This window comes from Cyrtonyx montezumae, unplaced genomic scaffold (genome assembly GCF_038088225.1).
Source record: "Cyrtonyx montezumae isolate F1298 unplaced genomic scaffold, pur_monq_1.0 scaffold_8, whole genome shotgun sequence".
Taxonomy (NCBI): Eukaryota; Metazoa; Chordata; class Aves; order Galliformes; family Odontophoridae; genus Cyrtonyx; species Cyrtonyx montezumae.
Genome location: NW_027072089.1, coordinates 7,061,975 through 7,078,353, shown reverse-complemented (window position 1 = coordinate 7,078,353; position 16,379 = coordinate 7,061,975). Strand labels below are relative to the sequence as shown.

At 37.0% G+C, this 16,379-nt stretch overlaps 1 protein-coding gene across 1 annotated transcript in view; it reads left to right on the top strand.

Moving 5' to 3' along the window:
- Positions 1-13,274, top strand: part of TG (thyroglobulin) — a 142,622-nt gene extending 129,348 nt beyond the window's left edge. The window contains exons 46-48 of the mRNA XM_065752278.1: positions 7,385-7,525; positions 8,250-8,437; positions 12,970-13,274. Of these exons, the coding sequence (XP_065608350.1) occupies positions 7,385-7,525; positions 8,250-8,437; positions 12,970-13,085 (445 nt within the window). The 3' untranslated portion in view covers positions 13,086-13,274. The remainder of the gene's footprint in view (positions 1-7,384; positions 7,526-8,249; positions 8,438-12,969) is intronic.
- Positions 13,275-16,379: the final 3,105 nt, after the last annotated feature.

The following is a 16,379-nucleotide window of genomic DNA, read 5'->3' as shown; positions in this document are numbered from 1 at the left end:
GAGGAGGAACAGAGGCAGATAAACATCAACTTAAGCAAGAAAGTAGGTTGTGTGTTTTGGACCTGCTTGGGAGAGATGAGAATTGAATCTAATACCCTGCCAACTTTCAGACTATTATACTTATGAACAGAAGAACACTAATAGAGCCATTTCTTTGTGTTAATGAATACAAAACCAGTATGTTTTGCATGTAGTAGGCATGTGTGGGTTATTCTGTGAGTGCACATACTGGATCAGTTCTCCTCAGTGAAGGAAGCTGGAGGAATACCTTATTAGATATTCTGATCATTCATAGGCATTTGATAGAAAAAGAATTTCTCAGCCTGTTTATATTGGATCACATCTAGGTTTGCTCTGTCTTTTATTTCTAAAAGTGTAAACTTCCATAGCATTACATCCTCTGGACAGCATTACAGATAAAATGTTTTTTGAGTCTTCGATGTCTAAATTCTTCCTGTGATCTCAGTTTACACAAGATATAGATGTTTCTCTCTTTTTGTTTGTTGCCTATATTACAAACGTGATAATGATAATAATACATATTGTCTATGACAACTAACAACCTCACAGGCATATTGGAATGGGTTCAGATAATTGTAGTAATGGAAAACTATTTGCTCTTAGATTAAATACTCTGACTGTGGAAATGGCCATTCTCTTATTAGGCTCCTGCACACTACAGAGAGTGTGTATTGCACATTCTTCAGTTTCACCTCTCCTACTTTTTGTATACCCCAAAGATGTGTAACAGAAGAGTTAAAATGGAGAGATGAAAAACACTGCTATTTCCTCTCATTTCACATGGAGCAGTCTCTTAATAATTCACAGCAAGATAAACAAAAGGGACAAGAAGTCATCCAGTAAAGACAAACCCAACTGGAATGATGTGAAGTAGACCAAAAGTTATTAAACAGGGAGGAATTTTTTAGCTGAAGAAATCCATTAGCAAAAGTTCAAGGGACAAATGGATGTTTCTAAAATGCACACACACATACTCAGACACACAGGGGTAGGACTAAACATCACACACTACAATGATGTCTGTGATATATGTGGAAAATCACGTAAGACCATAAACTGGCAGTTGTCATAAAGATAAACTGATCTTGCAGAGAGCAAACTACCTCCTTCCACATGGTAGCATTCTCCCAAGCTTGGCATGACACTATTTCTGCTTTAGTCTTCAGTTCCTATTGGAATAAAGCAGGATGTGTAGCCAGCTCCTGCATTAATGATCTGTGGCAAAAATATATGTAACCCAGATGTCATTTTCTCACTCTCTTCTTGAAAACATTTAGGTTTTGGAGTAAACAGTTATTCTAATCTGCAGGAGGAATGTGTCTGCTCAGCACTGCCTAAGATTAGTGGGGAAAGCTGAAGTTTTATTTCAGTAAAGAAATATGTGATAGGAGAAGTATGTTTTGACAGAGATAATATTATTAACTGTACAAAGACTTGCCTTGTTAACCCTTGAAGAGATTTCTGGGTGATTTTTATGTTTTACTGGCATATGAAGTAGCACTGCTTTCCAGGACAGCAGCATAGTTTCCAAGTCACAGTGCAGTGCCAAATGAGTGGTCTTAAAGAAGATGGACAGAATTTAGTGCTTTGCTCACTAAGGAGAAAAGATCATCAGCAAAACATCATTATTAACATTGGAGGGCTCTAAAATGAGCTCTATCTTTTTTTTTTTAGTGATTAACTTTATCATAATAATTGTCACAAACTTTTGTTATAACTTGTGCACTGAACAGATTCCTTTATTTATGAGCTGCTGTCTATTTTGAGTCATTTTAGTTGGGGCTGTATCCACCTCCTGACTATATGCTTTTGTGTATGTTGATGTGAACTGTTAAAAAGATTGCTCCATGCCTAGGTGAACATAGCTGTCTGGATTTCTGTGGCACTTAATATGTTTCCTGTAATTCTGAAGATGGGAACTCCTTACTGATTAATATATATACATACATATTTATCTATATATGTATTTTACTCAGTTAATATTTCACATGGTTAATGTTTCACATAGTTAATACTTCACATAGTTAATGAGTTCGAACCCATTGACTATGTGAAGTATTTTTGTTTTCTTCTTAGTAGATAGGCTGTGCTAATTCTCTCTTCTCTTAATATCACTTTAAATAAAGGAGAATTTTCTACTGTTCTGCTTTTGTAATAACTACATCTCTGGCAGTATACTCTGCAATCCTTTAATCTGGCCTCTATGCTTTGTCCACTAGAAGCTCTGCTCATGAGTAGCAACATCCTATAGTATAGAGGGCTACAGCAGAACAGGGCGCTATGAAGGGAAGCAGAAATTTGCACCTCTGGACTTCAAAGTAACTCACCTAAACACAGAAATGGTAATGTGAATAAATGTAATGCCTACTGCTTCCATAGCTGGGCAGGCACCACTGTGACCTTAGGTAGTATACCTGCTGCCTCAACAGCTTGTCACTGTTCTCTATAAAGTTGTCCCCTCTCTCTTATCTACTGAAAGTTATCGTTTTGCTGCTCTTGTTGGAATTGCTTCTTTTCCTTCTTGCCTTATCTGTTGCATTGTGCTTGCAACAGCTACGAAAACACTCTTTTGCTGAATCAGCCACAGCAGTCTCAAGTCTTCAGACAGTGTCTATGCTGATGAAGGGTTGAGGTCTAGACAACTTGTTTTTTCTTCCCACAGAGTGGCATAGGGACCTTAATCATTCAGCAGATTTTTTAGAACTTGGATCTGATCTTGGAGTTTAGCCATAGATTCACAAAAGCAAAACACCGAGCTCAGTAGCATCAGAAATCACTTTCAAGTTAAGCAAAGCTCAGCTGAGAGACAGCATGTGCTGCAATATCATGTGCTGTTCCCAGAAAATGTAACCTAGCAGATAAACCCGAAGTCCGTATAGCTAGAGAGAGCTTTCTTGATGTTCTGGGCTTTGGATGAACACATACACTTTTTAAGGAGATCCATCCATTCATTTAGCATACTGATCCCCCCAAATAAATGGATGCGTCAACATGGTTATTGCTGACTTTTTAATACAGGAATTTCCAGACAAAATTTTGTAATCTGTTATTTAGGAGGTCTGATATTTTAACAGTGCTTCCTTCCTTTACTAAGATTAATTATTTTTTTACTATTTTATTTGTGTGAGATTTCAGGTTCTTAACTTTATTGTCTGCTATTTCAGTTTTATATTCTTCCATTGGCACAGCCTTATAGTGCAAAGTAGAACATTGCGTGTACTGGGAGTAAACCAAGTGGAAAAGACACAGCAAACTCCAAGATATTTTCACAAATCACATGTATCCATAGGGCCTTTTTTGTTCAAAGGGGGATAAACTTGGCAGTTAAATCCTGCTAGGAATTAAGCTTTTTCCATATGTCCTGATTTTCCTGAAAAGAAGAAAGAAAGAAAAGTATTAATCTGTTTTTCACATGCTCTTAGCTTGGCAGGACTTTGTAATGTGAGGAGACACAAAGAACCAAATGCATCTCCAGAACTGCAGAGGTCACACCAGTACTTAGATTAGCTCATTGGCTTTCTGTTAATATATATCTATCCTTTGATATGCAGATAGACAGATAGACAGATAGATAGATAGATAGATAGATAGATAGATAGATAGATAGATAGATAGATAGATAGATAGATAGATAGATGATAGATGTTTGCCCTACAGATGTGTGCCATTGAGGGTCAAGATTGTTAAAGGTGTGGCTTAAGAAATGGCAGCTGCCATTCCCTATTTACCTAAAGCTTATCAATTCTTTTTTTAAACAAACAAGCAAAACAATGTCAAAATAGCAGCCTTAGTAGAAGAAGGGTTTCTTGTATCATAAGACAGGCAGCATGTTGAGTACATAAAATTGTATATAAAGGAGTATCAAGAAAATTGACCAGAAGTGTTGGTATGAATGAAGATAGAATGAATCTCAGAATCCTAGATTATCTTGAGCTGAAAGGGACCCATAAGTATCATCAAGTCCAAATCCTGACTCCACATATGGCCTCCCAAATACCAAACTCTGTGTCTGAGAAATTTTGGAGTGTAAACATCAACTAAATTCCCCTCACATAGTAGCACTGTTCTCCAGTGCATTTCTGCATCCATTTCTGTGGTTCCATTGCATAGCTATCAGTAATAAATAAATAAATAAAAGAATTAAATAAAGCACAAAGCCAAACTGAAACACATGGCAACACATGAACTTCTTTTTCTTAACCGTATGTATTAGAAAATTAGTCTGATAATAGTTATTTATACTTTATGAGGGTTAAAGTATCTATTTTAATTGAAAAGTACAGCTAAAAAGAGTGAAAAATAAATATCTGGTATGGACACTAATGCCAGACTGATTAACTTGTTTTCTTTTAGCCTGACTAATTTGCTGACAATTATAGCAAAACTTTAGCTAAAGTTAAATTTATATTTAAAAAATATATATTTATTAATTTTTCTTCCTTAAAACACTTGGAAAAAACTTTCTTTTTATTTTTTCTCTTGTCTATGCAGTCCTCTGTTTCAGTTACCAGTCCTTTAAAAGTTATTGGACTCCACATTTTTCCAATTAGAGTTATGTTGATAAGTCACCTATGTGGAACCCTAGGGTTTCAGGAGTGCAGTTGGAAATGGCCTCTATGCAGACCTAGCACTACACAACAGCAAAGCTTTACATGCTTATCCTCCAGTCCCCTCTTTGTCCCACTCTAGTGCAAATATTGTCACTACTTGGTGCTACACTGTTGGCTCAGAAATACTACATCCTACTAAAAAATCCTTGTTGTGTACTTCTGGCTGCTCACTTCTGACAATAATGAATGATGGTCAGTCTGAAGTAAGAGAATAAAGTTTCCCTGATTTAGTGACCATTTGAATCTTTCACAGTTCTTAACTCTACTGCTGACCTGAGCACAAATACTTGTGACTCTTTTCCACTTTTAAGATTATGTTTTCTTCTTCAGCCTCTTACAACTGATGCTCATAGGCCAGGATGTGGTACTACCAGCCAGAAAGCAGCCCACGAAACTACAGAGTTTTGTATCAGTTTGTGCTATGTATCAACCCCCCAACACTTTTATCACATTTGTATCATAGAATCAGACTTGTGAGTTGGAAGGGACACTTAAAGATCATCTAGTCCAACTTCTCTGCAATGATCAGGGACACTTAAAGCTAGATCAAGTTGCTCAGAGTCCTGCCCAGCCTGACCTTAAATGTCTCCTGCGATAGGACATCCACTACCTCTCTGGGCAACCTCCAATGCCTCACCACTCTTACTGTAAAAAACCACTCTTATTGTAAAAAAATTATCTATATCCAATCTAAATTTCTCCTCTTTTACTTTGAAACCATTTCCCATTGTTTTATCACATCAGACCCTGATAAATAGTCTATCCCCTTCTTTCTTGTAGCCCCTCTTTAGATACTGAAAGGACGCTATCGGGTCTCCCTGGACTTTCCTCCATGCTGAACAGCCCCAGCTCTCTCAGCCTGTCCTCGTAGGGGAGCTGTTTTATCCCTTGGATCATTTTTATGACCCTAATGAATAGTAAATAAGTAATTTCAATCACAATAAAACATCTATTTAGGAGTTTTCTCATTTTTAATCTGGGCTATGACTTTAACAGGTGTTCTAGAAACAAAGGCTGAAAACACATTGGTTTTTGTGTAAACTTTCACTACTAACTCACTCATTTCAGATTTAGAGGTAAATTCACTCCTGATACAACTTCCCTAGAAGTGTCAGTTTGTCTCTTCATTCCATCTAATTTCATGTCATCTGTTCTATTCAAAAGTGACTTTTTTCTCAAAAAGATAATAGCTCCTTTAGGTATATAATGCCTCTGCTGCAATACTGACACTAAATATTGCTGTAATGTATTGAGCCAAGCCAATTATTTTTCAAGTAAAATTATTAAACTATGATCTTGCTTAATCCTTCTATAAACATTTGGGGAAGAAAAATATGCTTTAATCTTGTTTCAGTTCTGCATTTTTTTGCTGAATAATCTGTGAATAATTCACTTTCCAGATGCAAAGTATTACTGAAGTATTATGATAAGACTAAGGAAAATACAACCAAAGATGTATTTCATTTAGAGGGTTGTGTGTTTGTTTTTCAAAATAGAGAGAGGGTAGTGCCACTACTCATAAAATGTGAACTAATCATCTTGCTTGCAGTCCACCTGCCCACGATGGTTTGAAATACAAGCCTTGTTCTATGAGAGGCATTATCTGGGTCAGATCAGTGCTGCTGCATTTCACGTCCAAAGATAAAATAGTTTCAGTTGTGCCACCTTTCAACAACAACCTCTGCAGCCACTGCAGATGAAATTCTTTTGAGTGGATCTGGGATTTGTTTGTCTCTGCTCACAGACATCTGTTCCTTCTCTCAGGTCCCCTGATGCTGTCTGTCTTCATGCAGCATTTAATCAAGTCAATAGGATCTTTGTTTAACTGCATGATACAAAAAATGCAAATGGACTCCAGTCCAGAAGTATCCTGATCTGATTCATGCTGTAAAGCTATAGATTGAGAAAAATGTAATGTTATTAATGAAAGTTGTCTGCTGTTTTTCCACAGGGCTTGAGAATATTGAGTCGTGTAAACTTTGCTAAGTCCTGCAGGGGTTGTTATCTTTCATGGTCAATCCTGTCTCTGAATTGTTAAAATATTACCTATTATATGTGTTAATTATCACATGGAAGTAAACAATGATTCTTACTTAAATTTGATCTAGGTGATTATTTCAAGCTGTTTTGACTTGACTGCTATATAAAACTTGGAGGGAGCAGACTGTATGAACCAAAACCACTCAGCCCAGAAATTAGATTAAAACTATATATAAGAGAAATCTTCATAAACATCTCCTATTACATCTTCCTTTATCCAAAGACCTGGAGCAGAATACTGGCCACAGTGAAGTCAATGGAAAAACTCCAATTGCCAGTTAGAAAGCCAAGATTTTATTTCAAGTTTGTGAAATAAAATATAATTAACCTTCCAAACTGGCTGCCAGATTCCATGTCACCATTTGCTTCTGCTTTCTGAGTTTAATGTTAGTGAAAATTTGTACAAAAATTAATAGCCATTTAAGCAATAAGCAATATCCAACTGACGTTCTGTTACATGCCTAATTAACTTGGGAAATATGCCCTGCTGTCCACATCTCCTCTAGTAACAAGTTAAAGACCTTTAATCACAAATTATCACTTACTCTTCCTTTATGTTCTGGTTTGAAGAAATCTCACAGAGTAGAAAATTCTAATCAATGGTCAATAATTATTTAAAATTTTGCTTTATTTCTTTAAGTAAATGAGCTCCCTTTCTCATCTGAATAAATAAATGATGGTTTTAATTATCTTTGTATAAATATTTTTTTTAGTTCAGGTCTTGAGCTCTTGCTGGATGTTCAATATGCATTTGGACTGCCATTCTACCCCAAGTATGAAGAACAATATACTCTGGAAGAAAAGAGACTTTCCTTACAAATTATGGAGTATATCTCCAATTTTGTGAACTCTGGGTAAGTACATGACATTTAAGATATTCTGTGGGTGGGGAGCATGCAAAGAGTAGAGTGAATATAAGTCAACTCCTTTCTTCACTCAGGTAGCCTCCATTTCCTTTAACAATTTGTATTCCTACAGAGGATTCTGTGGTCAAGAGTGCTGGAAAGACATGGACAAGTTATCAAGTAGATACTGAAGATCTGTAGTATAATTTGTACTTAGAAGTAATAGGAAATTTATTTCCATAGAGCATCTGCAAAATCTATTTAAATATTTGAAGTTAGAAGGCCTTGATGTTGTTTCAAGGCCTAGTTCTGGGATTCCAGATCTGAAGCATCTAGGCTTAGAGTTCCCTTATTCCCACCAGAAGGGGGAAAGCGCATGAAGACAGACTTAACACATTTGCCAGCTACCATGAAAATGACCCTCAGCTTTACTGACTTTACAACAACTTAACACGCTCTTTAGATTACCTTGGGTTGCTCTGGGACTGAGAGCTGCTGAGGATGCTGATGAGCTCTGTGTCTATACAAGCTCTGTGTACCTGTTCCTTAGGAAGTGAACCAGATTAACAACTGACTTCCAGATGAAGTACCATGAACAATTCAACAGTCTGGGCTGGATTTGAATCCTGCTGGTCAGACAGACTGGATACACATTTCTTTGACCCAGCTGATCTACTGTTGTGATTCTGCTGCTCATGTCATTATTTTCTAAAAATCATTTAATTCCCTTTAGAAATCCAAACTATCGTCATAGTTTCTCAAGAAAAATGTCACGGTTGCTGCCACCCTGGCCAATGTTTCTGCCAAATGATGGAGATAACTACAAAGAATTCACCATTTCAATGCCTACTCTTAAAGGATTGAAAAAAGCAGACTGTTCCTTTTGGTCTGATTATATTAGAAGACTGAAAGCATCCACAGGTGAGCAATTAGTCTGTAATTTGAGTTTAGATAAATCCTCCTACAGCAATTATAAAGATGATGAAGCTATATGTTCTAATGATTTGCTCCTTATTTGAAGTTGTAATATATATTTTACTTAAACTGGAAGACTAGACTCTTTTCTCTGTTGGAGAAATTATTATGTATTCTTCAAGTTTTGACTTCACAATAGATAAGTTCATTTTACTTTTTTATAGCTGTGCTCATTACACTGCTTGTAGTTTTCAGCTCTAGAATTCTTTCAATTCTTTTTCATATTTCTGAGGACAGTTAGACCAATTTCAGTCCGCTGCTCTGTACTGACTGCTCAATTTCTTTGGGTAATAAATACCTCTTTCTGTGTGTGCTGTTAACGAATTTGGATAGTCTCAAGAAGAGCAAACAAAAAAACATCTCTTTTTGTCAGGCTGAGATTTTTGAACTGTTTTTTTCTTTATGTCCCAAGTGTTTTTTTTATGTTTCAAGGATTCATCTTCACAGTGAACACAGGCCGGACCCTTTCTGTTTTGGGAGCTACTTGCATTTCTGTAAACAAAGTGTACTGTCCAAAACACCAAGCTACCCAGAACATCTCTAATGTTTGACAGACTACCTCAAATGGACCAAGTCATCAAACTGGTGGTTCCAATGCAAGCACAGAAAATTAATGTTCCTTTTGAAGAAACAGGTTATATCATTATTTATGGTCTGTCTTCAAAAGCAGATTAAACATTTTTTGCTGCAGGCCTTTTCATCTGATCCTTGGTATCTCTCTGTGCCTTTCAGTCTGTCAGATGGCTTTCTGCTGGTCAAGACACTCCTAGTTTGCAAACCTCGATTCTGATAGTTAAATGGTCCAGGGCATAGCTTTTAGAGCTTTTGAGACTTTATTTTGCAGCACTCTGGCTATGCAATGCCAGCCTGAAGTTACAGCTCAAGCAGTACAGCTGTTGACTGAGCACCACGGACAGAGGTTACTCCCAGCCCTCATAGGAAATTCCTTAAAAAGTGGGAAAATATAAAACAGGGCAGATTGCTTTTGAGATATAGGAGGTTTTCAATTGTCCAAAATAAAAAAATAACACAACATTCGTGGATGGGTAAGTTCAAAGGTCTGTCTAGCACAATATCCTGCCCTCATCAATGGCTAAAGCCAAATGTTGAATCTCTATAAAAATTAAGAGGTGGAGAGAAAAAAACACTATAAGAGCTCACCAGATGAGTCAGATTTTGGAAAACAAGTCATACAGTGTGAGATTTATGGAGTAAGGTTTAAAGGAAGGTTTAAAAAGTACAACGTGTTAAAAGTCAACATGTTACCCTGCAAACAGGAGTACATCCTACCTTCTCTTCAAGCCAGTGTTTACTTGGCCTCAGCACCATGGTAATGCAACCACACAGTTCACTTCTATTAAATTCCATGTCATAGCAACGCTGGCTTGTCATCTTGCTACTATAGTAATCTTCAATCTTTTTTTCACCCTGAAATACTGAAACTTCTCATATAATTTCTGCTTAAGTAGATATCATATCAAATCCATTTTGGCTCCAGAACTCAGCATAGGACGGTGACTTAAAAACACTCTGGCCATGACACTCTTGATAATAGCTTTAGCTCAATGTCCTATGGAAAAAAAAAAAAAAAAGGTTCTTAATGCCCATCAGCTCAGCTAGAAGAATTGTATGAACTTCAGATGCTGATTGCTGAAGATCCTTAGTTTCTTTGTTAGAGGAAGTTGTGCTGAAATTCATGCCAAAGCTGTATCAGCCCATCAGTACAAGTCTGTCACTTGCATTGATCCCATAGATCACGTTTAGCACAAATGGACAGGTGGGACTGTGAAATGTGTTTAAGTCAGTTCAGTCAATAGAACTCAGTCTTCATGTTTACATTGCCATTATTTTTAGGTCAGCATTAATTGCTTGATGGCACAAGGGGTAGCTTGCTGTATTTCCCTTCTGAGCTGACACCCTGAAGCTCTGTTGTTTCCTAACTGCTCCAAACTTTCTGTTCCTGGAGTGCTTCCAAGCAGTCATATGGGATCTTTGCTTTATGTTGAATGGTAGATTTGAGACAGAAATTCTGCAAACCATTTTTGGCTGATGCACCTGGCACTCTATCTGAAGAGGGGACGATTTGGCAGTCAGCTACTGTAAGATCCAATCCAACATATACTTAGTGGAAAAAAAGAGCAGCTTCCTGCTCTTGAGTAATTATAAATCTCTTGTGATAGTATTTCAGACTGCACGATACACAGTCCAGTCTAATTGTTGAGTTCTGTTTGTCAAGGATTGCAATTTGTGCCCCACATCGAGTTGATGGATTTCACAAGCATGGCAGCAAGAGACAGCTAACAATACAATCCAGTTTTCATATGCAAATGTAAAGCTGTAGAGGGTCTCTTCTGATGCATTCTCAACCAAGTTTGATGAACTGTGTTCTTATAATTTCCCCACTTTCTTCAAATCAGTACTTCTCTTGCTTAATACATCACCAGAATTTAAAAGCAAATATATATTATCATTGCTAATAATAACAGATTTAAATTAAATGGAGATGAACTGCATGAGTAAACGATCATAAAATCTGACTGCAATTGATGGTTCAGAAACTTTTCTTGAACCTTTATTTACTACTTCTGAAACACCTCGACTTAAAAATGGCAAATTTCTATTGTCAAATGTCAAATAAAGGCTCAAATCTCCACAGGTCCCAGTCCAACAGGAAATGGAGTGATTCTTAAACTCCTGAATTCCAGTATTTAGAATAAAGCCTATAATATTTAGAATCTCTTGCACAGATAAAGTTACATATTTTTCAGGTTATCCAATACTTGATATAAAATCTGTTGTGCACATACATCCAACTTAACTGTTACCTGTAATTTTCTTTCCATTATGTGAATATATATGTCCAAAGTTAAATAAGTGTTTCATGACATGATCAGACTATTATTTAATGATGGAATGTGTCATTTGTTCCCACTAATACCTGAAAAGAATTTTGGTGAAACCAAATATAGTTCACCAAAAGTAGTTTTATAAATGCAACAATTCTTCATTGTATTTATTGGCAGTGACTGTTCAAGTAACATAAAGTAGTTTAATATGTTTCATTGTAGATGTTCTAAAAATCAGTAGAAATTGTCTGAAAACAGTTTGCAAAGTTGGCATTTTGGAGGGCAGAGCACCTGGGGAAATTTGAAAGCAATGGTGCTTGAAAAAGTTTTGGATGTTGTAAATGGAATTCCCTTGGTCCCATTTCAGTGTGAATCCAAAGTGGTTTATGTACCACTAAGTCACAATGGTTTCCATAGGGATAATCATATCCAGAAACGAGAACAGCGGCCACTGTAGAAAAAAAAAAGCTGTGGACGGTTTTTTCCAGGGAATGTGTTAACAACTTGAAATTCAGCTAAAAACAGGAACTCCACAGTGTTTATGGATACTCAGACAGTATGTCTAAATGCAAAAATTCTCCTTGCATAGCGTGGTGACTGCACTGCATAACAGTGAGTCACTTTATAAGGGGCCTTTAACTGCATCCCAAACAGGTTAGCTGGGATTCAGTCCACATCCCTTACTCATGTAAATGGCATCTAGAAAAATGAGTTCTCCTCAAATAAGTGCCTGTGTAAGCAATGGGCAGAATGAGATACCTTTAGTGCCTCCCAAGTGAAGTCTTGTCAGTCTAATACATATGCTTAAATGTAGCTATTTAGACATGCTTTTCACATCTAAATTACCCAAACTTGATCCCCATCTGTAGGCTTAGAAAAGTCAAAAATGCTAACAGAGCTGAAGACGTCTCCATTAGCTTTGAGACACAAATGTGTAAACAAGCAAGAGTCCAAACAAAGTAGCAGTATTCAAAGCTCAGACTTCAGACAAGGCAGAATCAGGAATGTTGTGGTTAGCATTCATCTTTTACTCATTTCATTCACACCTTCTTTTTGGAAATCTCCTCTAGAAAACAGATTCCTTCAGTATGAGGGACTTCTATGCAGCAGTGAGAGCACTCTGCTAGGATACAATAAAAAACACCATTAGTACACATTCTGTGCACAGTTCAGTCACGTAGAGACAACTGCACTTCTGAAACAGGGCAGAAGACTAAAATCACAGATTGTAAACAAATGAAAGAAAAGATCTTATAGAGTTGAGTTTTTGGGGTTTTCTGTATTCCAGACAGAAAAAAAACTTAATGCTCCCCACACTTTCCGCATGGTAGGTGAGTATTAGAAGACCAAATAAAAAGGAGAACAAGTTGTAGTGCAACCTGTTATGCTTTTCAGTGGCAGTTATTTAAAGAATGCTGGAAGCATGATAATAAATTACCATCAGGTGATCTGTCATTACCTGAGAGCATTCTACAAATGGATTGCAACTGAGAAAAGTAGCTTCCTGAACCCTTACAGCTGCAAAAAAAAAAAAAGCTCTTATTAAAGTGTCATTAACAAAGTATATACCTTCTAGCTTGCTGCATCAAAGATATTACATATACTTTAATCTTAATTATATTGTCTTTTTAGGAAGTGAAAGTAATGGAGAACAGTCTGCAGAATTCAACTCCACTGAAGCCCCTAGCAAAGGACTTGACTTCAACGAGAGCCAGCCAGTGGGAGACAAGGTGGCTTACAGCAGATAGAAAGTGCTGTTGGATGGGTCTACCATGTAATTGCACACCCATGCAACTGAGTTGCAACTGCTTCCTGTAGCTAACCTTCTAAACAAGTAAAGCAGTCCATTCAAGAAAACTTTGGAATATGGCATAAAATAAGCCCAACAGCTATTACTCAGCAGAAACTGTAATTTGAAAAAATGAAATATCAATAAAAACTGCAAAAACGAAACAAAAGTACTTGGACTTAATTTGTGCAACCGAAAAACATTATAGTACTTCCACCCCAAAATGTATAAGCTTTAAAACAGAAATCCCTCACTTGTAAAAATATGTATAAGACTGTTTGGGTGTAGGGTGAATAACTGAAAGAATAGTATCCACAGAAAATAATAAGGTGGATGGTATATTTTGCTTGGCTTATCTGGGTGGTAAACTAACAACCAGTAAATAAAGAAAGGCTCACCTGTTGCAGATGGTCAAGGCTCACCAAAAGAGGAATCCCCAACAAGGGATCTTCCCCCACTGCTGGTGAGCCCTTAAATGGAGTCTGGGAGGGGTAGAGCCAGACTCCACCCCTTCTGGTCACAGAGGTGAATTGCCTTCACCTGTGCTCCTGCGGCTGACTCAGCCTCAGGTGATCAATCAGTGGTCCAGGCCATGATTCAACAGCTCCCATACACTGAGTCTTATAATATAACACAAAGGAGTCAATGCAAAACATTATTAAAGCTTAGAATATCCTGCCCTTGGAACATATATCTTCTGCAAGGGGATGTGTGACACAGAAAGTTTTGTAAGCATACAGTAGAAGCACGCTATAGGTTAGCTCTAAAAGGTTCTACGGGTAGTTTGGATTAGGTATTTAATCTACTGCTGGGATCATTTGGCAACAGATAATTGGCTGTATTTCACACACTTGTTCTTGATAATTGAGAAGTGAAATTAAGACTGTCCTGAACCTAGTAGCAAGGTTCCCATAAATTTCAGTAGGACCCATATTTCTTTTGCAGTGCTGAAATGGTTTAATAAAACAACCTGTAAGGCTTTGTTTGCTGCTTGGGACTTTTGCCAGTGCATGAACAGTTACTGCTGTCTGTCACATATCCAGGTTTCCAAGGATTATACCTAGCTAGAAGGAAAACTGTATAACTTGTACTTACATCCTGTTTGATAGACAATAAAAACATCAGAATCAAAATCCTGTTAACTTGTTAAAAATGAAAAAGATAGAGAAATTAAACAATGTTTTCTGTTATCACTCTCTATGATAGATAACTGGTAATAAATTAAAAAAAGATTTTAAAAGCCCAGATCTTAATCATATAGCTCAACAGAGAATGCTTTCTTTGCAGTAACTACAGAGGCAGTCGTTGTGATTCCTTGGCCAAGGCAGGGTCCACTCTTTCCTCTTTTGAGACTGCTCTTGGAAATCAGTGCCTGACAGATTCTATTTAAAACTTACTGTACCCTGCCAAAACGTCTTATATTAATAACAGGTATGATTTTGCATGTATTCACATATGCACATACCTCCAGCCCCGGGAAGAGCCATGACTGAGTTACAGCTTTTCTTATTTATTTAATACTAACGTGAGCTAAAGAACTGTGGGTTTCTCCAGCACTATTAACTAAATAGGACAATGTCAGCACACTGTTCTCCTTAGCTTAACCCTAACAGTCCTGTGAGTATTTACTGATATATATTAGTTTTCAATAGATGTGTAAACTTTCTTCCTCAACCAATGAAAAGATGCATTGCAGCAAATCTAAAATTATTTTAGGTCACTTTTTGCTTTCTCTCTTTCATTCCAGATGTTCAGGCATCTCCCATCTAATATTTGTTCTTGCTCTGTACTGTTCTTCAAGAATGAAATTACTCGGAACAGCAGCCAAATCCCTGTGAAACAGACACAATAAGTGGGCTATTGTTTGTGGAGAATGGGTTTACTATTGCTGTATGCTTGGCTGCTTTGTTACACTAAGTCAGATAATCTCATTGGGGACGAATGGACTACAGGCTAAATTTTGATGAATCAACACAATCTGCTATAACTCCTGTTGAAGAGACATTAAAAGGCTATTGTATAAACACTGGAGCAGTAAATATAATATAATACTGCAATAATTTAAATTCTAGTAAATTGTAACTATATATGTGTGTGTACATATATATATGTGAATATTTACAACTATAAATTAAGAAGGTTTTTCTTTTTCCCTTCTGTGTATATAAATGTTGGTCATGTAATTCCAAACAAGACAGTTTCCAAGTAAGTAATTGATTTTGGTTGGCTTCTAAATGATTGAATTCTAAGACAGAAAACAATTAAACAACAAAAATACAAGATAAACAACCTCGAAAAATTCAATAACTTCAACAGGAAATGCTCAGCTGAACATGGGCTCCTTTCATAATACTGTGATCTCACTGTCTTCTGCACCACAATATCTTGAAGCATCATGTATACAAAACTGAGTACCACTGAAAACTATTTTATTCAGCAGCCTCATTATCATGTCCTGCCAAGGAGGTGGTATGCTGAGGACATATTTAAAAGGCTTCAGTATTGACTCATGCTTGTGAAAAACAAACACATACCCTTTCCATACTCACTATTCAGTTTAATCTTGAGCATGACTGTGCCAATGGAATTGGAGAAAAGCTTTTAATTTTGGGCTAGCAGGCCTTATAGCCTCCTAATTATAGCCTTACCCCTCTGGTAGGCTTGGTAGGTAGGTGTGAATGACCATTTTTTAGATGATTTCTCCTAAGGTATTCAGCTTAATTGTCAGTTTGGTAAAAGAACCTTTATAAGTACAGAATTTTCCTGAAGCAACTTTATTTAATTAGCAGCTGACTACTCCAAACCTACCTAGTCATGTTGATGCAGCTCTTCGGTCCATTCTGTCTCTCTCCCAGTTTCCTACATGCTCTTTTTTCCTCTTCATAAATACTCTACTATTTTCTGGTTCTCTGCAAACTCTCCTTGCCAGTACATTCTCCATACCTCTTTTACCTCCCCGCTGCCACAGGATGTTTTGAAGCAAAAAACTGCAGCACTGTGATCCCATATGTTAATCTAATTCTGTATTTCACCCATCTTCCATCCTGGGTCCTTAAGCTCAAACTTCTTTGAAGTCTGAAGTGACTTTTCCAGCAGCACAAGTTATTCAGTCTTCCATTGCAAATCTGGTCACTTTCCTGCCTTGATTAGTATTTCTCACGGGGAACTACACCAATGGAAACAGCCCAGGCAAATCCATTAGGAAGATTTAGTAAGTATAAGGATGGGCTGACTGACAAGAGAGGTCAGGAGA